Below are 25,876 nucleotides of genomic sequence, written 5' to 3'. Positions count from 1 at the left end.
ACGGGGATGGAACTAGAAGGAATTATGCTCAGTGGAATAAGCCAGAAGGAAAAAGAAAAATAACAGATGGTTTCACTTACAGCAGGAATATAGGGGAACCAAATAAGACATCAATGTAAAAAAATAATAACAGTACAAAACACAACAAAGCAAAACCGAACAATTATAAATCAGAGACATACTGCACGGCAGGAGGCGGGAGAGGGATCAGAGGGAGGGAGGGAGGAGCACAGGGGATTGAGATGATGGTGCACAGGTGCATTGGTGAAGGAAACTATGGGGACTACACCTGAGGGGGCAGGGGATGCAAATATTGTTCAAAAATGAACAATGATGTAAAAAATAAAAAAATTAATTAGAAAAAAAATCACTTCATACTCTAAAAGTCTGAGAATTCCAAAGAATATTTGTTTCTATGGATTATGTCTATTCATATTTACCATATTAAACATTAAAACTGAGGAACTTTGATATTTATAATATTGTATATTGATCATTTCAAAATACTAGTTCATAGAGTTATACAAGTCTTCTGAATATTACACATCTTTATTGTGCAATATTGATCATTTTTGTTAATGTCACCACTGATCTAATGTGAAGTTTAAGTATTGGAAAATTGTTGTGGATACTAGGCCAAAAAAAACTTCAAAGTAAAATACCAATTTTCATTTAATAGCTTGAATTTTACCACTGGCAACAAATATTATTGTTTTCTTTGTAGTGACAAGCTCATTTCATTCATTTTTGAGAAAATGTTTGCTGAATATCTAAGTATGAACAACTGTAGTTTGTCAGTAATTCTTTCAAGTGAAAATGGAATTCTATTTAAAAATGACTTGTGTAGTTCAGGTACACTTGCTTGAGATAATCATTGCAAGTATGCAACCAGATATAACACGGTGGAAATGTCAGCCATAAAAAAGACTATCATAATTATTATGATAGCTTTGCCAGCTTTCATATCAGATGGGTCATGTGTCCCCACCCTGTTCTGAAGGGCTCCAGGGATCACCTTTTAAGATTTATTTTCTTACAGTAGATACATAATGTTTTCAAATTTACAATACCAGTGTTGCAACTAACAATTAAACTGCTAAGGGAAGCTTCAGAATTCTTTACAGTTTATGTCCTAAGACTGTGTATCATTAAGAATGTGTGTATGTATAGTCAAAGAATGTATAGTCAAAGAACTTTCTTCAAATGTCCCTCAAAATATTTTTTGTATGTGATTACCAATTTGATAATTAGGTTAGATTTGTTTTGATTTGGTTGGAATTTCAGTATTTGCTTCTTTTTTAATTTTGTATTGGATAAATAAAACATTTCATTCCTCAAAGTATAAAAAGATATATTTAGAGAAGTATTCCTACCTATATTCCCTCCATACAATTCATCACTTTTCCTACTTCTTGCTCATTATAGGTAACTATTTTTAATGGCTTTTTATATATTCTTTTAGGATTACCTATAAAAATAGGTAACGTATGTACTCATTACCTTTATCACTCAAATACATGTATTGTTTTGTACTTTCTTTTTTGTTTACTTAAGAATTTACCTATTGGCCTCCCCAGTGGCGCAGCGGTTGAGCGCTGGGCTATGAAGCTGCCCACAGCCTCTGCAGCGCAGGTTCGATCCCTGGCCGGCTTGGCAAGGGGCCCATATGGCGCGCAGACCTCTCCTGCTGTGCCCGCTGCTCCCCTCAGCAGTGTGTTTTGTCAGTCTGCCAGTTCTGTTCCCCGCTGTGGCTCTGGTGAATTCTCTCACCCTCCCGCACTTCTAACTATACCCAGTGCTTGCTTGCATAAATAAATAAATAAATAAATAAATAAATAAATAAATAAATAAATCTTAAAAGAAAAAGAATTTACCTAGAGATCACTCTTTACTGAGAATATAGAGACCTTTCTTATGGTTGCATTACACTTGAACATATGGCTACATCAGTAGATTCTAGTTTATTAAACTAGTCCCCTATTAGTGGATTAATTGAAGATTTGTAAAGTACAACTTATATACTTAGGATGAATAATATCTAAAGTTCAGTTTGTAGACATTCATAAAACTGAATTTTAAATTTGATATTTGTATTGACAGCTAATACCTTTGGGTAATGATTAACATCAGTTAACTAAATTTATGCTGATTCTTTTCTATGTTTACATTGTGAGTTATTTGGTATATAGTTATCAGTTTGTAAATGTATTTCTTTTGATTGTTATTTACTGAGTGTTATGTGTGCTGAAAAGTTTAGTTTTTAATTGTTTCAAATTTTTTGTGCTGATGTTTACAATAATGTGTAATGGACTTAGGAAATAAAATTACCAGGTTTTCATTAGTACATAATGTAATAAATAATGTAAAAATAATATTTTCTAGGGACAATAAAAGATAGAAGACTATTTATGCATCACATTTCTTTAGAGCCAATTACCTGTGGACCCTATTGGTAAGAAATGTTAAAATTTTTTAAAATCCTACTTATATATTATAGGAAAAGTGTGGGCTTTTAAAATAAATAATTTATTAAGTAAATAATAAGCTAAAAATAATGGCACTAATATGCAATAAAGAAGTTAATACTTCCCTTTTTGAAAACTTGTCTCAGGGTAAATATAATTCTGTACTTCGGTAGTACTCTAGTGCTGTTCACATCATCACCTAATTTTTTAGTTTCATAAAAATATTCTCGAGTAGACAGATTTTATTACTATTTAGAGGTACTGAGATTGAGAGGGATGAAGGAAATTAATCAGTTAACAAAAATGATGGCAAATATGGAAAATTCCTTTCTATCTCTCCTTCCTTGCAAAACCATACTAAAATTAATAAGAGAATTCTTTTTTATATATAAATCTGTAAGAACAGTGATCAGAAGAAACAAACTAGTTTCTAGTTTGAAAGTAGTTCTTAGAAAGTAGAATGACAGAACTAAATTAACTCAGTAGAAGAAATAGAAGGCAAAAGTTAAAATGCCCCCCAGAATTAGAGGGAAAATGAGAGGGGGAAAGAAATGAAAAGATAAACAGAAAAGTAAGTCCTATGGGTGTAATACCTAAAAATTTGGAGTTTGAGAAAGAATGGGAGAAATGACAAATTTACAAAGAAATTTAAGAAAATTTACCTGTGTCAAAGGCTATGAGTTTCCTCTATTGGAAAAGCACCCTGAGCGAGCACATGAATAAAAATGACCCACATTAAGGCATATTCACGTGAGATTTTAGAGCACTAGGAGCAAAAAGGAACCTTAAAATTTCCAGAGAGTAAAGACAAAGTTTCAGTTTCAAATGGTGCAATATGTGAATTCTCTCACTGACAACAGTGGAAACTGGAAGATTATAGATTGTGTTATGTATAGCACAGAGCAATGCCTTTAAAATTCGAGATAAAATGGTTTGCACCTAGACCAAAAATCATTTGAGGGTAGACATTTTTCTGATGTCAAGTATCAAAAGATTTATCTCCCATGCACTTTTCTAAGGAAACTAAACAAGCAAATACATAAATCAGGGAGGAAGATATGGGAATTGAGAAAATAGGAATTTAACATAGGAGAGAAGCAAAGGGAGTCCTTAGGATGGTACTGAGATGCAATCCCAAAACTAGAGTGGTCTTACTAAGCCTCATAGTGGCTACACCATTTGGAACAGAAGAATAGAGCCCTGGAAGAGTTTACTTCAAGATAAAAATGAAGCAGCGCCTGAAGTGTTTTTATTTATTAGGAAACTTATTAATGAAAATGATGAATTCTCATGCTCACTTTACTTTCATTGCCTCCTAAAACTTCACTGAAGAACATTGACACCCATGCATGTGCACAATGGTGTGTGTACACACACATACGCAAAGAGAGTAAAAATGAAAGAGAAGACCACAGTAACTAAATTCTTCAGCATGCAGGAAAAAACTGATTAGTGAAGGAAACTTCACAGACTGAAGAATTGGTGAATCTTCAGAAAAATAGTGAAGAAGGAAGGAACCAAAATGAAGGAATGGGTTGAAAATGCACAAGTATCTTTTGTTCACTCTAACAAAAACTAGAGATTAATCTCCAGAGAATGCTATAGTTTATTTACTTTTGAGCACCTAAGCATAACTGTAAGCAGAGTATTGTACTGAAAAGGAAGGGATTAAGTTAATGTATGCATATTTAATACTGGGGACACCCCACAAGTCTTCTTACCCCATTTAGCTTCCAGATTTGGAAACTTTCAGTTAATCAGTAGCATAGCTTACATTAGCAAAGTCCCATCTATATGCCAGGAGCTTCCAAACAACTTTTTGATCCTTTACTCTTAAATGTGGACATACAGAGATTAACAAACATCACATCACTTCACAGTAAGCCAGAATAAACTAACCAAAAATCAAACTAATGAAGATAACTTAGAAACACTATTCAAGATGGAGGGAAAAATTTCATTAATGAGCAGAATTCAAGTAGGTTTTTATATATACTGAGTTTGGTTGTGAATAAATGATAGGTACATAGAAAATTAATTAAAGATTTTGAAAGATAATGCTTGCTTCAAAGGAAAGCAAAACTTGAGAAAAAATACAATCATAATATACATGTAAATATTAATATATTTTATACTGATATAACACATTGAGCTGTAAAATAGTCAAATGTCAATATTGACAGAATCAAATACATAATTTGAGAAGACAGGGAGAGGAAAGAGCGTTTAGTAAATGGTGGGTGGTATTGACAAAGCTAAAAGTTCATTTTCCATAATGACTTTTCAACAGAAATAGTCAAGAAGAGGTATTACAGAGATACAGAGATGTCACCTAGAGATAATGAATGTAAATATCATAGAATCATCTAGAATTATAGAAACCAGTTGTGAAAACTGTCTATCGGGTAATTTTTAAGCCCAAAGATATGGTTTCAGTTGTTTTCATGTTACTTTTTTAAATACAATTATTTGTGGCATTGTTAAAATAAAAAAAAGTCTTTGAATTATTTTTCTGGAATATATTTTTCAGTAAGCTACAAGTATACCTGCTATGAATGTAGAAAAAGCCCAGTGATTATTTTTTTCATTTCTTTTTATCAAAAACATAGTAATATTAAAAATAAAGCAAATGTTTAGTTATTTTCTTTCTGCATTTTTTTAATTTATACATATTATAGGAAAATAGTTTTGTGCGTTGATAAAAGTGAATTAAGCACCTCTTTTAAGTGCCTAATTTTTCCCATGTTAATGGATATAAAGATTTATAAATCTAACTCAGATTAGTAGTTTGGGAGCCAGACATGAAAAGAACTACTATGACATAAATATAGTAAGCCCTCATTTAACACCATAGATAGGTTTTTGGAAATTGCAACTTTATGTGAAACAGTATAATAGAAGCAGGTCCTGAATAGCTTGGCCTGGATTGGTTTTTTCTCATCAGAGTTTATAATGTTATTCAAAGACCTGCTGTGCTAAAATAGATTTAACAGTGATTTGAAAGCATAGAAAATTGCTAGCTAATTATGTGACAAAAGTTAAACTGGAAAAGTATTTCAGACAGATACAAAGAATGCTTAGTGAAGGGGGGTACTCCAAATTCTGGGAGCATTGAAAAATGGTGTGACGTTCATCATGGGATTTCACAAGCAGGGGTGTGGGGTGAAGACTGTTAGGAAACAGACAGAAATCGGGAAGTCTTATCATTTCTCACAAGTTGGAACTGACAAGTCGGGTAGGTGATGGTTTGTCTTTGGAAGTTTCTAAGAAAAGAGCAACATAGCCAGATTTATAACTTAGAAATAGACCAAAGTAAAACTGTTACAAGATTTTAAGGAAGTAAAGATCTCCATTTAATTCAGGTGGTAGAGAATAAGTGCACTATAGATAGATTCAGTTAGATTTGGTCAATAGTGATTTACCAAGTGGCAAAATATCTCCACTTGGACATCATAATCAAAACCTGTAGAGCATGCTTCTTGTTTTCATAGTACTCTTACTATGTGAAAACAAGGGAGTAAAAGAGATCTATGAAAGTAAGGTTGAGAACTTCTTGGTTTATTCATTCTTGTGCATTAGATCTCATATCTATTCAAGGATATCAGTTCAGCAATTGTCCCCTCTTCTGCATCTCTGATTTGTTCCTCTCTCCTTGATTAGTCCCATCAGTATAATAGTTGCTATATGTTTCCCACTATAAAAAGAAAAGCCTTTCTTGATGCTTTTAATCCTGCCACTCCATTTCCTTGATCCTCTTAAAGCATAGCCCATTAGAATTGTCTATACTTATTTGCTCTACTTCATCTCTTTCCTTTCTCTCCCACTCCTGTCTTTTATCACTACCCTCCATACCTTACCAGATTACTAATTATCTCCATCCTCCTGTTATGTTCTCACTAGCATTGACACAGTTAATCACTCCTTTTTTTAATTTTTTCTAGCTTCTGGATCTCTCTTCTATCCCTGTGACTGTACTTTCTCAGTCTTTGCTACTAGTTTTTCTCCTAACCCGTAACTGTTATTAGTTTCCCCATGATTCAACTCCAGATCACTTCTCTTTTAGCAATTCTCTCTGGAAATCTCATCCATCTCATGACTTTATATACCATCTACTTGTTGATTGTTCCAAAATTAATGTATTCCATATATCTTCTTTGAACAGCATGTTTGTCGAGCTACCTACTTGGCATTTTTATTTTGGTCAGTAATAGACATCTTAAACTTATCATGTCCAAAGCTGATGTCCCTTAGCTTAATCTGTTTTCATATAAAAGTAAAAGACTAACAACTTTGCTTTCAAATTGTATATAAAATCCATTTACTTCTCACCACTAATGGTTGAAGGCATCATAAAACTGGATTCTTCTGGTTGAAACTAGTATCACTGCTTCTGACTTTGCTCTCATCTCCCACCCCATGCACAGTGAATTGTCAATGAAAAATCCAGATTATATAATTTCTTTACTCAAAACTACTTCATGACTTCCCTCTTAGAGTTTAAGCCCAAGTTCTTACCATGATGCACAGTACTTCAAGATTTGGCCTTTTTGCTACCTTTCCAGTCTCATATAGTAATTTACCCCTTGTTCAGTCTGCTCCAGGTAAACTGTCTAAGCTTTGCAGTGTGATGTTTGGCTGCAGCAGTCTTCTTTTAAAATCTTCCATATCTTTCTCCTTTGCTTCCTTCAGTCTCTGTACAGATGCCACTTTATCAGTAATGTCTTCCTCACCACCCTATATAAAATATCCTTCATTTAGCTCTGTTGGACACTTCCTGCCCCTTTTATTGTGCCTTAATTTTCTACCCCTATGTAATATCAGTGAACATACTTGTTTTCTTCCACTAGAACACAAGCTCTGATTTTGTTTTTTTCTATCCCCCAACCAAGATGGTGCATGCCACATAGTAGGAACTCATTAGAATTTTTATGGGTAAATGAGTGGATAACTAAATGAAGTTACCTAGAACTCAAGTTCCAGTGGTTCGGGTCTGGCTAAAGGAAATACAGGATTTTCAGATACTAGAAAGAAAATGTATTCTAGGGAAGGTGATAAATTTTGTTTTGGATGTGTGGTGTCTGAATGTGGAACATCAGGGTAAGGATTTCTGGTGCTATGGGTAGCTCAAAGTGGAGGAATAACTTGTAGGGGCAAATTCAACAATGAAGATGTAGTTTGATATTTTTATTATGTAGATGATAATTTAAGCAATAGAAATGATTCATATCACCTAGGGAAGAAGTTAAAATTTAGGGACAGGAATATTTTTAACAGTCAGAAAGAGAAAAGAAGGAAGAAAAAGAAATCAAGAGACAAATGTGTTGATATTAATGGTAAGAATTTTAAGAAGGAAAACAACTGACAGTTGTGGAGAGGTCGAGTAGAATGAGTTTACTCAAGAAGCAATTTCATTTTGGCATCTTGGAGCTTGTTAGGTATTGAGAACAATTTCTAGAGTAGTGAGAGAAATAAGTGTTCAATGAGTGGAAATTGAAGTGAAAATGGCTAGTTAAGATTACCTATTTCAGAAGGTTGTTATGAAGGGGAAGATAACAATGAGTATAAGCTTAAAGTGGAATTAAGGCTGAGTAAAGGATCTTTTAAGGATGGGTGAGGATTTCTGGCTAAATGAAAGAAGTAATGAAAAATACAAGCAGGTGGCAGAAAGTGAAAAGAAAGAGGTAGAATCATAGTTGAAAGAATGGAGTGAGATTCCTAAGGATACTGAATTACTAGATGGTGTCAAGACTGCAGGTGAAGTTATTGGCCTTGAGAAGAGGACAAATATGCTTCTTTGGTAAAGCAGATAAATAAGGAGTTCTGTGATAGAACTGGAGAGGGAAAAATAGAAGATCCATGTTTGATTTACTATTTTATTATATGAAGTTGGAGGTAAAGTCAAAGACTGGGAGAGTGTGTGTGTGTGTGTGTGTGTGCGCATACATATATATCTGAGCTAGTTATATATACAATATAGATTTGGAAAGGGTGGTATTTTGAAACGTCAGCTATGATGAATGCAAAATAGTCTCAGGATAGGATTGCCAAGTAAGCTATTGAAGACCTATTTACTAGTGAATAATCAAACTTTTATAAATGTTTTCTACCCAACTGTAGCACAGCTAAGAAACGGCCAGAAATACAGCGTCCAAATTTTGCCGCACCTTGTCAGGAATTTCTTTCTAAATCTCATTTTTATACACATCTGACTTTGGAAAAATCTTCAAGCAATTTACCAATTTCAGAACAGCCTTATGAAGTTTCTGTCACAAGAAATGAAAAAAGGAAACACTCAATTACTACAGGCAAACTCATGAAAGTATTTGTTCCACCTTTTAAAACTAAATCACAGTTTCACAGAACTGAACAGTTTGTTAGCAGGATTACTAAATTGGAGGAAAATAAATACAAACCAAAAAACACAGATGAACGTTGCTCTGGTGATAGTGAAAATATTATTGACAGTGAAATTCATCAATGGAACAAAAATAACACTAGTCAAGCAGCAACTACAGTTTTCACTGAGAGTGAAGAGACTTTAGGTATAGTATGAAAATTTGTGTGACACATTTTTGCCTTTCATTTGTCTGTTTCTCACATTAAATAATGCCTTGAGGATTTTTAATGCTTTAATTTTTTTTTTAAGATTTATTTATTTATTTATACAAGCACTGGGTACAGTCAGAAGCATGGGAGGGTAAGAGAATTCGCCAGAGCGGGGAGCAGAACAGGCAGACTGACGAAAATACACTGCTGAGGGGAACAGTGGGCACGGCAGGAGAGGTCTGCGCGCCATGTGGGACCCTTGCCAGCAGCCGGGGATCGAACCAGAGCTGCAGAGGCTGCACCTTCTCAACCGCTGCGCCACCAGGGGAGGCCCTGCTTTAAATGTTTAAATGTTTTTAATGCTTTAAATTTTTCTAAGTCCAAAGATTAGGTTTGAATTTGTCTGTTTTCTTTCAAAGATAACGACTAAGGACTTTATTTTTAAAAAGCTATTAGACACACAATCTAGGATTGCCATTGCAACATATTTTATCAGACTATTTTCAAATTTGAAATAAAAAACTATTTCTATTCTTTGTAAGTTGAAATCTTTTTCCTTCTTGAAGATTTGAAACTAGAGCAAATTGATAAATATAATTTTGTAAAACAAAGATGTAGTTTTTAAATTTTATATTCAATTTTTTTTTTGCTAATTATTCTTTAATAGATTTAACTTCAACTCTTCAGAATGCCAGAGATATACAGGACTTACGAATTAAAAAGAAACAAAGACAATGTATTTTTCCACAACCAGGCAGTCTGTATCTTGCAAAAACATCCTCTATGACTAGAATCTCTCTGAAAGTAGCAGTAGGAGGCCAACTTCCCTCTGCATTTTCTCATAAACAGGTATGCTTTTGTATATAATACCAAGCACTTTAGTAGCAAATGTAATTTTATTTTATTAACTAACATTTCCAAGATCTGTTAAAAAGACATCCATGGAGGGATGGGTGAATGAAAGCATGCTTCCTAGTCAGGCTACAACCTCCTCTGCTGCCTAGTCATACCAGGGTGATCTGAACTTCAAAATACTATTTCTGTTTCCCCTTCAAAGCTTGCTTAATAACTGCTTACTGTCAGGAAAGTTTTATTGAACTTGGGTGAATAGATCATAGCCCTGAACCTGCTAATAGCCATATACATTTTTAAAAGAGGATTTTTATTAAGGCAGTCCTATTTTGTTCGAATTTTAGGTAGTAGAGAGGTGAAAATAATACTGATAATAGTTAGCATTTATTATTTTGTATGTACTAAGCACTCCTGGACACTGTACATATGTTGCTTATAGGTAAATCTTTCTAAGCATTCTCAAAGTCACTATTATTTTGTCCATCATTTTATAGATAAATGCTCTGAAGTACAGATTTAATAACTGTCCCAATGTCATTTTACTAGTAAGTGGAAGAGCCACAATTCCAAAACTATGAGTCAGACTCCATAGTCAAGTTTGATAAAAGAAAAAGATATTTTGGAGTTACTCATGTGCTTTGAAAGTAGGCCAGGCCTGTATAGAAATCTGATCTCCAAATACTTAAACTTTTCACTGTTCTTTCCTTTCTAATTTATTTTGACTTAAAAAGTTTCTCAAAGCATTCATTTTTTTATCCCTACAATAACCTCCTATAGCAGATAGAACAGGAAATACATACACAACGGTTATGAAAAAGGTGTAGCAGACTCTTGAATATGTGGATCACTCATGTTAAGATTTTTAGCTTCCAGTAAATAAGTTAAATATTTTCATATATATAGTTTCATTAAACTTATGTGAACAAATCATAGCTCTGAACATACTAATAGCTATATAACATTTTTTATAGTATTCAGTTTTAGCTTATTTTCATTCTCTGAACTATGTTTTTTGTATGATTTTGTTTTCCATTCATCAATTTTTCTTTTTTTTTCCTGCAGCTATATATGTTTGGTATTTCTAAACATTGTGTAAGAATTAACAGCAAAAATGCAGAGTCTTTTCAGTTTCACACGCAGGATTATTTTGGTAAGGAAAGTTTATGGACTGAAAAGGGCATTCAGTTGGCTGATGGTGGATTCCTCATACCCTCCAATGATGGAAAGGCTGGCAAAGAAGAATTTTATAGGTATTCTTGCATTAAATTATATATTCTACCATCCATCTTTATCTCACAAGTTCCACATTTTTGTTTTCTTATCTCTCTCTTGAACTTAAAAAGTTGCCCAGAAATCAATTTTTATGCATTGAATTCATTTCAGTGCATTATTCAATTGACATTCTGTTGAAATATTTTAAAGAGTGAGTTATAGTTTGTTTGGGGATTAATCTAATTAATGAATTGCTTTTTCTTAAAATGACCATTTTGAATGCATTTACAAAATAAGACATCAGAAAAATAAAGTTTGAATTGGCCTTATCATAAACAAATACACAAACACATTTATATCATTCTTTCATAGGGTATTTCAATAAACATGTAAATGTTAAAAGTTAATCAGAAATGCTCAAACAGTAAACTAGTAAACTCTAGTGCCATAAAACATTAATAAGTGAGAAACTATAGAACTTCTTATGATTCTAATAAGAAACATAATTTAAAATTTTTGCTATCAGAAAGATATTACTTTATGCCAATGGCAAGAGATGGGAAACTTTACTCTGGTGCCCCACCCCCCCCTTTTTTTTTAACATTTTAGAAGAACAGGTTTATTAGGAAATGAAGAAAGAAAAAGAGAGGCACCTGCATAGTCACAGGTGGGCAGGAAAGCTGTTGGTGCCCTTACTTTTTGGTTTCTCTGATTTTTTGAACTTTTTGTTTTCTCTTTCACGTAATCTGTGCTTTAATTTTTATTATTTCTTTCCACATATTTGTTTTTGGATGCTTTTGTTCTTTTTTAGTTCCTTTAGCTTCAGTGTTAGATTAACTTGAGGTTTTCTTGGTTTTTTTATGTGGGCCTATATTGCTATTTTGCTCTAGAGTTCCCACTGCCCTGGGTTAGGTCTGCATCCACTTGCATGTGAGCAAAGTTTCTCCAGAGAATTTCAAAATGTTCCAGGTTTCCCCAGCCATGGCTTTGGGTAATTAACTCTCAGCCCAGTCACTCTCCTCTTGACTTCCTCCTATTCCTTCCCCTCAGTCACCACTAACCTTGGTTCAAGATCTCTGTGGGGAAGTCTTAGGACTCTACAGACAGAAAAGAGAATCTGGATATTCCTATGAGCAAATATTACTTTTTTAGTAGTTGTTTTTGAGGGAGAGGATGACCCCAACCTCTCTATTCCTTCATGTTGAGGGTAGAGTCTCTAACCACTTTTATTCTGTTTAAGCCACTAGAATGTATAAAGCAGAGAGGTGACGTGATCTGAGATGTTTTGTTTTTTAAAATTTTTTAATTGAGGTAACATTAAAATCCCCCCTGTCAAGGATTGCCTTGTAGTGCACCTACTGCCCAATAACTCTTAGTCCACCACCAGAAACCGTTATGCTTCCTTCCCTCTTTGTTCTTATCTGAGATATTTTTGAAAGAATGACTGGCTGCTGTTGTGATCCGATTATAGAAAGGGGCAAGGATGGAAGCAGAAATACCATCTTAAAAAAACAATTGTAGTAATCCACATGAGAAATGATAGCTTGGACCAAAGAGATGGCAGCAGAGTTGGTAAAAGGCAGTTGAATTCTGGATATATTTTGAAGGTGACACCTTTGGGATTTGCTCAAGGATAATATAAAGAATATGAGAGAAGAAGGAGGTTAAGAATGATGCCAACAATTTTGCCATTAGATTTAAGATATAAGCCAACAAAATCAATGTAAGAGTTGTCACATAGAGATGGAATATAATGCCATGAAAGATACTGAGAAAGAGCAACACAAATACTAGAAATAAACGTCAGTGTGGTGTGTTGTAAACCAAGTAAAGATAGAATTGCAGGCACTAATGAAGGACTAACTATATCAGTTACTGTTGATTGGTAAAGTAAGATGAGAACTGAGAATTGACGCTGGGTTTAGCAATGGAGAGGTCATTACTAACCCTAATAAAAATTGTTCAGTAGATTGGTGGGGTGAAAGCTTGATCAGAATGCAATAAAAGGGCAGTGGAAGAAGAGGTGTTAGAGAGGGAGAATACAGTTCATTCTATTAAGAATTGGTAAAAAGAGAAGCAAAGAGGACAGTATCTGCAGAGGGAAGTAGGATCAAAGGATGTTAGTTTTGTTTAGTTTGTTTTTAAAGTATAAAAAAGTATTAATTATGCTGATGGAAATCATCCAGATGAAAGGGGTGATCAGGAGAGAGAGACCTTTTGCTCAGTCACTGTCCTTGTCCAGACAAGAGGGGAGCTGGTGTGCAAATGTAAGGAAAATATGAACTATAAAAGCAGAGGCATTGGGCCTCCCCAGTGGTGCAGCGGTTGAGCGCTGGGTTGCGAAGCTGCCCGCAGCCTCCGCGGCGCCGGTTCGATCCCCGGCTGCTCCCCGGCCACCAGAGGAGGGTCCCTCATGGTGCACAGACCTCTCCTGCCGCCCGCTGCTCCCCTCAGCCGTGTACTTTGGTCCTTCTGCCTGCTCTGCTCCCCACTCTGGCTCTGGTGAATTCTCTCACCCTCCCGTGCTTCTGACTGTACCCAGTGTTTGTATGAATAAATAAATAAATCTTTAAAAAAATAATAATAAAAAAAAAGCATAGGCATTGTTGGATTGGTAGATGTGAGGGTGGAAGCCTCTGGAAGTTCTCTTTTAATTATTTGTTTTCTTAGTGTGAAAATGGGAAAGGAAAGAGAAATTAGAGATTTGAGCAGAGAGGCACCAGGACTAGAAAAGGGATTTCTTAGGTGACCTTAAAACAACCTCTTTTTGGGCCTCCCCGGTGGCGCAGCGGTTGAGCCCTGGGTTGCGAAGCTGCCGGCGAGGTCGCCGGCTCGATCCCCGGCTGCTCCCCGGCCACCTGAGGAGGGTCCCACATGGCTCGCAGACCTCTCCTGCCGCCCGCTGCTCCCCTCAGCAGTGTGCTTCGGTCTTTCTGCCTGCTCTGCTCCCTGCTCTGGTGAATTCTCTCACCCTCCCGCGCTTCTGACTGTACCCAGTGCATGTATAAACAAAACAAACAAACAAATAAATAAAACATGCCTCTATTTAAAAAAAAAAAAAACATTTTAAAAAAAACCTTTTTTTTCCCCAACTCTTTTTTTTTTTTAAAGATTGATTGATTGATTGAGTGATTTATACAAGCACTGAGTACAGTCAGAAGCGCGGGAGGGTGAGAGAATTCACCAGAGCCAGAGTGGGGAACAGAACAGGCAGAGTGACGAAATACACTGCTGAGGGAAGCAGTGGGCACGGCAGGAGAGGTCTGTCGCGCCATGTGGGACCCTCGCGGGTGGCCAGGGACTGAGCCGGCGCTGCAGCAGCCTCACAGCCCAGCGCTCAACCACTGCGCCACCAGGGGAGGCCCTAAAAACAACCTCTTTTATAAGAAATGTAACCTAACTAAAATAATTTTAAGGATCTCACTTTTCTTTTGAAATAATTGTGTTGACTAATATGTGCAGTGAGGAAGCTTTTATCGGCCTATTTTGATACATGTCATACAATTTTCTGAAACTACATTCCTTCTTGATTTTACATTAACACATAAACTTATTAAACAATCTTGTACAATGTAATTTTTAGTGCACAAAATAGTAGTGGCTATTGAACTTGTATCATTGTATGTGTTTTTATTACATTATTCTACCTTCATTTTTTCAGTGCTCTGTGTGACACCCCAGGTGTGGATCCAAAGCTTATTTCACGAGTTTGGGTCTATAATCACTATAGATGGATTATATGGAAACTGGCAGCTATGGAATTTGCCTTTCCTAAGCAATTTGCTAATAGATGCCTAAACCCTGAGAGAGTGCTGCTTCAACTAAAATACAGGCAAGTTTAAAGCATTAAGGTATATAATCACATGCTGATTTGATGCAGACTTCTGTATAGTCTGTGATTTTAGTGTCATAGAACCAGTTGTTGGTGACAGTCACCATGAGCCAGTTGTTGGTGATAGTCGCCATCCCTCCCTTCTATTCATGTTGTACAGAGTAGTTCTCTTGTCATCCCAAGACCCCACTTAAGTGAAGTCACACATTTGTATACCTCTTGCTTCCCTCCACCTCCCCCCATTAACATCTTGGCATATGAGAAGAATAAGAATTACTAATTTAATTCACTCTTCAGAAATTGCAAATTTTTTTGCATTTTTGGTTTTAATATTTAATTTTTTAAATATATTACTAGTTACCAAATTTTAAATTCTCTGTCACTGTTTCTTCAGTAAAAATGATTAATTTTCATTCTCAATTATATTGATGACTTTTTTTTAATGTAATTCTGGACTTGTAATTCCTAAAGTACACATTTTTCTTTTTTAGATATGATACGGAAATTGATAGAAGCAGAAGATCAGCTATAAAAAAGATAATGGAAAGGGATGACACCGCTGCAAAAACACTTGTTCTCTGTATATCTGAAATAATTTCATCAAGCACAAATATATCTGAACCTTCTTGCAGTAAAACTAGTATTGTGGATACCAAAAAAGGGAACATTATTGAACTTACAGATGGATGGTATGCTATCAAGGCCCAGTTAGACCCTCCCCTCTTAGCTCTCTTAAACAATGGTAGACTGACTGTGGGTCAGAAGATCATTATCCATGGAGCAGAACTGGTGGGCTCTCCTGATGCCTGTTCACCTCTTGAAGCCCCAGAAACTGTTATGTTAAAGGTAAATTAAATTAAAGCGTAAACTTTGTAAAAATTAAATCACTGATTCAGTTAAATTACAGAGGTTTTGCATAAAATTTTTTTCATTTACTTACACCTATATGAGGATGCTCAACTTTCTTTTGGGGGAAGGGCATAGAAGAACTGGGGTATAGGCCAGAGGTACAGGGGGTGAGAAGATTCACCAGAGACAGAGGTGGGGGCAAAACAGGTGAGTTTTACTGAAATATATTGCTAAGGGGAGCAGTAGGTAAGACAGGAGAGGTCTGCTGTGCCTGGCTGGGAATCGAACTCAGGCCATAGTGGTAATAGCACTGAGACTTAACCCTTAGGCCACCAGGAAGGCCCCAGGGTGCTGAATTTCTTAAAAATATACTGTAATCTTAGTGTAAGTGGTAGACTCCTTCCAAAAACTCCTGTGTTTTTTGGTGTGAGGGAAGAATGATCACCTGGCTACTTGGAATATGAAAGGAAATCTGAGATCTTAACTAATTTTATACAAAATTTCAAACATTCCTCCTATTTTCAGCCATATCTCATATTCCTACCTTCATTAGTTCCCTGTTTCCTCCAATTTCTGGAGAGTTTTCCTAATGTCATTTTGTTTCTTATTGGCTAAATAGAAGGTCAATAACTGAGAAACCTAGGGCAGCCTGTGTAATTCCCCTTATACTTCAGTTTTGTTGTCTGAAAAATCGGGATAAGCTGTTAAGTTTAAATGTTAATGAATATAGGGCCTCCCCGGTGGCACAGCGGTTGAGCCCTGGGTTGAGAGGCTGCCCGCAGCCTCTGCAGCACCGGTTCGTTCCCTGGCCACGGGGCGAGGGTCCCACATGGTGCGCAGACCTCTGCTGCCGCCCGCTGCTCCCCTCAGCAGTGTACTTAGTCAGTCTGCCTCCTCTGTTTTCCGCTCTGACTCTGGTGAATTCTTTCACCGTCCCACGCTTCTGACTGTACCCAGTGCTTGTATAAATAAATAAATAAATCTTTAAAAAAAAAAAAAGTTAATGAATATAAAGCACTTAACAAGTGCCAGGCCACCATAATAAGTGTTTGGTGAATGTTTGCTGTATTTATTAACTGTAATCATTCTCAGACTGCTTTATGAGTTGCCACTTGTCCAACAGATTTTTAACTGCTTCATAAATTTCTGCATTCCAAAATTTTGGTAATATGTCATCAACTATCCTCTACAATTCTCTTTGTCCTTGTAGATTTTTTTGTGGGAAGCCAGGTAAGTAAATGTGTATTAATAGCTCCTAATTAAATTGAAGTCTCTTTCAATAATTGCCTAATGTTAAAAATTTTATAGCATCATAAACAATTTTTTAAGATACTGTATTTTTAAAGTATTTTCATTTTCATCATTTTTATCCACTTTCCTAATTAGTTGACTTTTTAAAATAAATGTTTGTAAAGCAACCCTAAAAGAATAAAAAATGTTATGAAATATGAAATAGAATTACATATATTTGTGTTATAAATCTGTTTATTCCTGAATTTGTCCAGATTTCTGCTAACAGTACTCGGCCTGCTTGCTGGTATGCCAAACTTGGATTCTCTCCTGATCCAAGACCTTTTCCTCTCCCCTTGTCATCACTTTTCAGTGATGGAGGAAATGTTGGTTGTGTTGATGTAATTATTCAAAGAGCATACCCTATACAGGTATGATACATTCTTAAAATGTTCTGTGTACTTCTTTATTTTGAGACAAATAATTTTAATGAGCCCTCCCTCTCCTGAATTTTTGTTTGACATATTATTACAGTGGTTGGAGAAGACATCATGTGGATTATACATACTTCGAAATGAAAGAGAAGAGGAAAAGGAGGCCACAAAATATGCAGAAGCCCAACAAAAGAAACTAGAAGCCTTATTCACTAAAATTCAAGCAGAATTTGAAGAGCATGAAGGTAAAATGAGTTGTATGTTATCAGGATTTTTGTTTGTTTTCTTTTTGTGCTAACAGTTTCAGAGTCTCCTAATTTGATTTTTGTAATTGGGTGAATTTTATTTTGAATAATAGTTATTTTTCTAATTCTGAAACTTTTTTTTCACTGTTTAAAATATATTATTACACATATATACAGATAAGCATTGAACTGGCCCCAAATAATCACATTTTATTCAGCACTTAGCCTTTAGATACTTATAAAATTACATTAGGCAATAAAACATTATATACCCACAACAGTTTTCAGAAATTAAGAAAACCATCAGAAGCTTCAGTGGTAAACTGTAGTATCTTTTTTGGTATTAGACATTAACAGTTAAGAGCTATCAAGTTATTTTCCACTAAGCTATTTATCATTAAGTCAATGTTCTTACCTACATTATATAACTTTTGCATGAATCTACATTATATAACTTTTGCACATTTGTTGTTTAAAATTATTACTGACTTATTCTGTTTTTATGATTATGTGAATCATGAAAGTGTTTACTTAATTTACAAATTTCACTCTTTGTATGATTTATTAAACCATGAATGTACTTGTTTCAAATTTTCCTAAAATACTTCAACAGATAAATGACTGTTTTTCAGCCTTTATTCTTTGGGTATTTTTACTTGGCTCTCTAATTTTCAGTGTTCTTAAATTTGTGGCTTAGCTAATTGCTGGTACTTTTTTCCCTAGAAAATATAAGAAAACAGTGTATACCATCATGTGCACTAACGAGACAGCAAATCTGTGCTCTGCAAGATGGTGCAGAAATTTATGAAGCAGTCAAGAATGCCCCAGATCCAAGTGACCTTGAGGTGAGACAGTAAAAGTGTTACTGATTCCTCAGGGTCCTTGTCTGTCTTCAACCATTAAGCCCCCACAAATTTTGAGGTTTCAAATGAGGAACTTTAATTGTGCAATACACAGTACGCTAGAGGCAGGAAGTATCCAGGGCTGTGCTCTCCCAACCTAAGAGTAGTGTGGTTCCTGCTTTTATAGGATTGATTACCAGGAAAGGTAGCAGGGAGTTACACGATAGCATATTTTGGGCAGGACTCTACTTAGGCATATACAAAAACACTACATGCTACCTCATACATTACTTTATGAGTCTATGCATACATTGGCATCTTGCGTCTCCATCCCAGGGGTATGCATTTTAGTAGGCTAATGAGACCTAGATAACTTCTGCCATCCGTGCCTGCCTGGCTATCAGGTGTAAGCTGGTTCTGGAGCCACTATCTGAAGATAGGAAACCTCTGCATGGTAGAGAATATGTTTCTCACTTGTGATTAACTGAATTTCTGTTAGCCTGAGAACTCAATAGCAGGACAGTTAGTCTAGCAAGGTCTAACAAGAGGGTGTGGAAGGAGTTTTATGTTCATTCTTAAATATGAAAAGCTGTCCTATCTTCTGAATTACAGGAAGGAGTATATTAAAATGCTGTGTTTTACAATGGGGATGTGTGCATTTCTAGGGTCCTCAGTGATCTGTCAAACCAATGTGGTATGTGATTCTATACCAAGCAGAGGATGAGCAGATTAACTAATTTTATATATTAAACAAAGGTGATTTAATATGTAAACAAGACTTTTTTTTAAATGTAAAACAAGTACTTTCAAAGTAGTGTCTTAGTTTCCTTGTTCTCAGCTCTTAAGAGTTTATTTCATAATCCTCTATTTTAAGGGTACTTAGGTAGAAGTTTCAGAAGAACACAATGTATTGGAAATATCACAAGATCTACCATTTATTAGCTAAACAAATTGGGCACAATAGCAATAAAATATATTATCTTAGAATCAAATTAGATAGTCTATGTAAAAGTGTCCTGTTAAAAAGTTCCACGTGTTATCTTACCATATATAAGATAAGCTATTTCCTAAATCTTTGGACACCTGAGTGTGTATGTGTGTGTGTGTTTGTGTGTAACACAGATTCTAGAATTTGTTTGCTACATAGGGAGGGGAGGGGAAATTTTAGAAAACATTTACTTACTGAATTATCTCATTTATTTGATGATTTTATAAATCTCATATATAGCCTGACAATACTAAATAGTGGGACTACAAAAATAATTCTCCATTAGGAGAGTGAGCATGCTATTCTGAATAGAATTCCCTCGTATTACCAAATGTTACAACTCAGATTCTCCCTAAGAGAAAGGAATAATTTAAAATCCTTTGAGTATACATGATATAATTCTAGAAATTAAAAACCTTTATTATGCTATCCTGAAAAATGTTTTGCTTCCACCTCTTTTATTATATTTATGAAGCTCGTGCTCTCTGAGTCATCGTGAAGATAATTTAATTTTCATCTACAAAATTTAATAAAATACTTTAGTCTGATTTCCTTTTATGGAATTTACCTATGAAGAAGAAATAAGAGGGTAAAATGAAAGTTGAAGGACTAAGTTGTAGACCTTGCCCTCCTCCACTTTGTACTAAATCACTGAACAAATGATTTATCTCTTAGGCATCATTCCCACTTTCTTTTAAGGAAAGGTCCATGAATGGCTATTTTTACAGTTCTAAGTTTATATGGTACTCTGAGATTTCACTTCAATAAGATTATTGTAATTCTTGAAGGCAAATATAGCCATTAATTTCTAAAATAAACCTTCAAGTGGATTTGTTTTCAGTGACAGTGTTATATACTGTGGAACTTTTGAAATCACAATTGATATCTGTTTATTTTTAATTCATGTTTAAACTAAAGACTCTACATATTAGAAAGACCTTTGCAGGATACATAGAATTTCATGGTCTCCCTTCCCAATGTAAATTAGGATATTAAAATGTTTAGCAGCAGCTTAGTACATTATGAATCAGGGTTCCATTTCCTATTTTACTTTTCCTCTATAATATTCTAGGTAAGATTTTCATGATGTACGAAGAGTAATTTGCTGAAATGGTTGGGAGAAAATGTAGACGCAAAAATATTTATAGTACATGTCTGTTTTAAATTGTATTTATTGAGCCTCCCTGGTGGCACAAGGGGTTAAGACGCAACCTGTGAAGCTAACCACAGCCACTGCAGCATGAGTTCGATTCCTGGCCAGGGAGCTACCCATATGGCGCAGCAGACCTTTCCTGACGCCCGCTGCTCCCCTCAGCAGTGTATTTCAGTCTGCCTGTTCTGTTCCCCACTCTGTGTCTGGTGAATCCTTGCACCCCCCACACCTCTGTCCAGTACCCCAGTTCTTGTATGCATAAATAAATATTTTTAAAATAAATAAATTGTACTTATTGTTCCATGGAGATTTAGTGAAATTCTGCTGAGGTCTAAGAATGAGGATTCTCTAGTCAATCCTTACCTATATGCCTTTGCAAGTTATTAATTCTCTCTGTACCTCAGTTTCATCATGTATCTCATGGAAACAATAATAGTAATCTGCCCATAGATATTATAGTTATTATAAAGATTAGATAACGTAATGCATTTACCATACAAAATTAATGCATTAAAACACATACTCAGGCCTCCCTGGTGTGCCAGGGGTTAAATCTCAGTGCTAAAACCTCTATAGCCCAAATTCAGTCCCTGGCCAAGGAGCTACCCACATATGGCACCACGGATCTCTCCTGTCTTGCGAGCTGCTCCCCTCAGCAGTGTATTTCAGTCAGTCTGCCTGTTCTACTCCCCACTCTGTCTCTGGTGAATCCTCTCACCCCCATATCTCTTTGCAAAAATAAAATTTTTTAAAAAGCAAACATCCATTTCTCATATATAGCAAATAGTCAAATATAGCCATTTATAAGGTTGATGTTGAATGATTATGATTTTTTAAGTATCTTCATAGATAGGGGGTTATTTTGGTCCAAGAAAAAATTTGTCACAAGTATTAATAAACAGCTTGAAGCACCTGAAAATATGTTATGTGATAAGCTAAGTACACTAATCTCAATTTTTATGTTGTTACACACTTAAAGTGAACTCAATTCTGTTGTATTTTATCACCATTTAAAGGGATTCATTTACAGTAGATGACATTTTTGTCTTGCTTGCTTTTTATGTTAATCATCTGCCTTAATATATTAAATCACAGGATTATTTTAGTGAGGAGCAGTTAAGAGCCTTGAATAATCACAGACAGATGTTGAATGATAAGAAGCAAGCACAGATCCAGTTGGAATTCAGGAAGGCTATGGAATCTGCTGAACAAGGGGAACAAATTTTATCAAGGGATGTTAAAACTGTGTGGAAGTTACGTATCATAAGCTATGAAAAAAAAGAAAAATATTCAGGTCAGTATGTGAATTTTTTGTTTTGTTAAGTTAGAAATTATTAGTTTATTAACATTATTATTTTATTAATAAAATGATTTCAAATACTAGTTAAAAGTCCAAAGTTAGCATACATTAGAGGAGCACAAAATGAAAACATATCCTTTGATCTTTCTTGTCATCAGTAATTTAGTTTTAATTTTAGTGATTATTAGTTCTTCCTTTTAGTTGTTGTTCTGTTTTTCTAGTTATATTGAATATCTGGCGTCCATCATCAGATTTACGTTCCCTGTTAACAGAAGGAAAAAGGTACAGAATCTACCATCTTGCAACATCAAAATCTAAAAGTAAATCTGAAAGAGCTAACATACAGTTAACAGCAACAAAAAAGACTCAGTATCAAGAACTACCGGTACAAACTTTTCATAATTTTTTAACTTTGATAAATGCATATTACTTTATAGGATCTACATATACTGATTTTTTTTTTTCTTGTAGGCTTCAGATGAATTTCTACTCCAAGTTTATCAGCCCAGAGAGTCCCTTCACTTCAACAAATTATTAGATGCAGACTTCCAACCACCTTGTTCTGAGGTTGACCTAGTAGGATTTGTCATTTCTGTTGTGAAAAAAATAGGTAATATATGGTGTATGTAATTGTAGCTTTTTATTGATGCTTTTGAAAATCACTTTCTTTTAAATTTTGTCTTCCTTAAGATTAATTGGAGGGCCTCCCCTGGTGGCGCAGGCAGTTGAGCACCCTGCTGTGAAGCTGTTCGCAGCCTCTGCAGCGCCAGTTCAATCCCTGCCAGCGTGGCAAGGGTCCCACATGGCTCAGCGGACCTCTCCTGTCACGCCCGCTGCTCCCCTCAGCAGTGTATTTCGTCAGTCTGCCTGTTCTGTTACCGGCTCTGTCTCTGGTGAATCCTCTCACCCTCCTGCGCATCTGGCCTGTACCCCAATTCTTGTATAAAATAAATAAATCTTTTAAAGAAAAAAGATTAATTGGAACTACCATTCATGAAATTTGGAAACAGTTGGTTTGCAAGATTTTTTTTTTTTTTTTGCCTCTACCTTACCCCCTTGACCCTTTCATCCTTCGCCCCGCCCTTTTTTTTTTTTTTAAGATTGATTTATGCATACAAGAGCTGGGGTGTAGGCCAGAGGTGTAGGGGGTGAGAGGACTTACCAGAGACAGTGGGGAGCAGACCAGGCGGATCCACTGAAATACACTGCTGAGGGGAGCAACAAGCAAGACAGGAGAGATCTGCTGCACCATGTGGGTTAGCTCCCTGACCAGGGATCAAATTCATGCTGCAGTGACAGCATATTGCTTCATAGTGCTGAGGCTTAACCACTTGTGCCACCAGGGAGGCTCTCCCCTCCCTCTTAACCTTAGAAACTCCACTTTGGTTATCAGTGTCTGCAAGTTTATACTAATTTTACTTTGATTCTTTATTTTACTGATATATGTGAAATAATCCCAACTTTGTCTTGATCTTTCTGATTTACTTAATCATACATAATTTCCTCAAGCTCCTTCCATTTTGTGGTAAATGGTAGCATTCCATCTTTCCTTACAGATGAATAGTATTCCATTGTGTTGCTATACCCTATCTTTTTAATCAGTCCTCTATTGGTGGTCACTTAGGTTGCTTCTAAATCCTAGCTCTTTTAACAATGTTACAATTAACTTTGTGGAGCATATAATTTGAGTTTATGGTTTGGTACTCTTCAAAGAGATACCTAAAAGTGGGATTGCTGCATCATATGGTATTCATCTTTTGAGGTTTTTAGGCACTGACTGGTTCCCAGAATGGCTGCAACAGTTTACATTTCCACCAACTCTGTATTAGTGTCCCTCTTTCTCCACATCCTCTCCAGCTCTTGTTGGGGGTCTTTTTAGTATATGCCCTATTCACAGGTATAAGATGATATCTCATTGTGGTTTTGATTTGCATCTCCCTCGTTAAGTTTTTCCATATATCTTCTAAATATCCTCGTAAGTAAATAGTCTTCAGATCTGCTGCCCATTTTTTAATTGGGCAACTTGGGGTTTGTTTTATGCTTGACATCACTTGCCATTGATTGATTCACAATTGATGTGACATTGTTTTGTAACAATAAATGTGATTCAGAGGCAGAGGATCACACCTGTTCAGATGCAAGTCACCATACCAAACTCACCACCAAGTTACCCATAGCCCTCCACCATTGTCCGTTGTGTCTCCACCAGAGTCCATTGTGTCTCCCCAACTTTACTCTCCCGTGTCTGCCTCTGGTAGCCTAAATTCTACAGTCAGATTTTTAGGGTTTGTCATTGGTTTGGTTTTTTCTGACCCTTTGTTTTGTATCTCTATTTCACAGGTAAGTGAAACCACTTAGTATTTGTCTTTCTTCTGGCTTTGCTTAGCATTATCTCCTCCAGTTCCATCCATGTAGCAAGTGTTCATCTTTTTATCGCTGAGTTGTATTCCATTATGTACATAAACCATATCTTCCTATCCCGTTCCTCTGTCATTAGGCACTTGGGTTCTTGCCATAACTTGGCCATTGTAAATAGTGCTGCCATGAACATAGGAATGCATATTTCCCTTCATTGTTTCTGCATTCTTCGGGTAGACACTTAGGTATGGAATTGCTGGATCATATGGTAAGTCTATTTTTAATATTTTGCGGAACCTCCATACTGTATTTCATAGGGGCTGAACCAGTCAACATTCCAATCAACACTTATTACTTCTTGTCTTCTTGATAATGGCCATTCTCCCAGTATGAGATGGCAACTCAATGTGGTTTTGAATTGCATTTCCCCTGATGCTAAATGACAATGCAGGTGAAAAATGGTAAATAACTAGGCTTGTAGTTTAACCTGGTGAAGAACACAAAGCAAGAAGGGCAAAGAATTTGAGGGTGTATGAAAGGAGGGATTTTGAACTTTAAGGATCAACACAGAGGAAAGAAGTGACATTAGGGGAATATGGAAAACTGTGAAGGGTATATGAAATAACACTGTGGTTCTAAGAGTCAGAGACATACAAAAGGACGTCCTCAGAGAAATGTCTCTCCCAATGTCCCTACTAATTCAATGCTGTTCCTCCTTTTTCCTACACCCTATCCCTGAAGTTTCTGGTTTATTTTTCCTGTATTTGTTTTGCACAAATGGACAAATACATGTCCTCACATCCTCCTCTTTCTTATAAGAATGGTAACAAACTAGCCTTTTGTCCTTTTCCTTTTTGACTTTACATTATGTTTGGAAATCAATTCATAGAGATCTTCCTTATTCTTTTGTACAGCAGCATAATGCCATTGTGTAGAGACACCCTGCTCCTGCCTATGAGCTAATATAAGATGCTTTCAATAGTTATATTTACAGACAGTACTTCAGTAAATAACCTAGGGCCTTGTGTTTAACCTTGTGTTTTCATGTTGACACAAGTTCACATGTATCTGACTAGAGCATATCTTACTATTTTTTCACTTACTATTTATTCAGAGTAGAAGAGTACTAGGAGTGGGTTGCTAGGTGAAAAGGTAAGCACATATGTTCCTTTACTAGGTATTACCAATTTTTTTCTCCAGATGGTTGCACAAATTTGTACTCCCACCAGCAGTATAATACCTGCCTCAATAATAGATATGTTGGGGCTTCCCTGGTGGCACAAGGTGTTAAGCACCGCACTATGAAGCAATCTGCAGCCTCTGCAGCATGATCCCCAGCCAGCCAGGGATCAACCCACATGGCGAGCAGACCTCTCCTGTCTTGCCCACTGCTCCCCTCAGCAGTGTATTTCATCAGTCTGCCTGTTCTGTTTCCCACACTGTCTCTGGTGAATCCTCTCACCTCTCACACCTCTGGCCTGTACCCCGGTTCTTATATAAATAAATCTTTAAAAAATAATAATAACAGATATGTTGTCATTGGCATTGAAATTTTAGCACTTTAATCAAT

General features: G+C 35.8%; 1 protein-coding gene across 1 annotated transcript in view; it reads left to right on the top strand.

The window, feature by feature from the left end:
- Positions 1-25,876, top strand: part of BRCA2 (BRCA2 DNA repair associated) — a gene marked incomplete at both ends in the record, with an annotated part of 57,726 nt that overhangs the window by 28,383 nt on the left and 3,467 nt on the right. The window contains 12 exons of the mRNA XM_084235487.1: positions 2,383-2,452; positions 8,583-9,007; positions 9,679-9,860; positions 10,926-11,113; positions 14,737-14,907; positions 15,399-15,753; positions 17,262-17,417; positions 17,521-17,665; positions 18,389-18,510; positions 21,744-21,942; positions 22,170-22,333; positions 22,420-22,558. Coding sequence (XP_084091613.1) covers positions 2,383-2,452; positions 8,583-9,007; positions 9,679-9,860; positions 10,926-11,113; positions 14,737-14,907; positions 15,399-15,753; positions 17,262-17,417; positions 17,521-17,665; positions 18,389-18,510; positions 21,744-21,942; positions 22,170-22,333; positions 22,420-22,558 — 2,316 coding nt within the window. The remainder of the gene's footprint in view (positions 1-2,382; positions 2,453-8,582; positions 9,008-9,678; positions 9,861-10,925; positions 11,114-14,736; positions 14,908-15,398; positions 15,754-17,261; positions 17,418-17,520; positions 17,666-18,388; positions 18,511-21,743; positions 21,943-22,169; positions 22,334-22,419; positions 22,559-25,876) is intronic.

Source organism: Talpa europaea, assembly GCF_964194135.1.
Source record: "Talpa europaea genome assembly, chromosome: 6".
NCBI lineage: Eukaryota > Metazoa > Chordata > Mammalia > Eulipotyphla > Talpidae > Talpa > Talpa europaea.
This window is presented reverse-complemented; position numbering and strand designations above follow the sequence as displayed.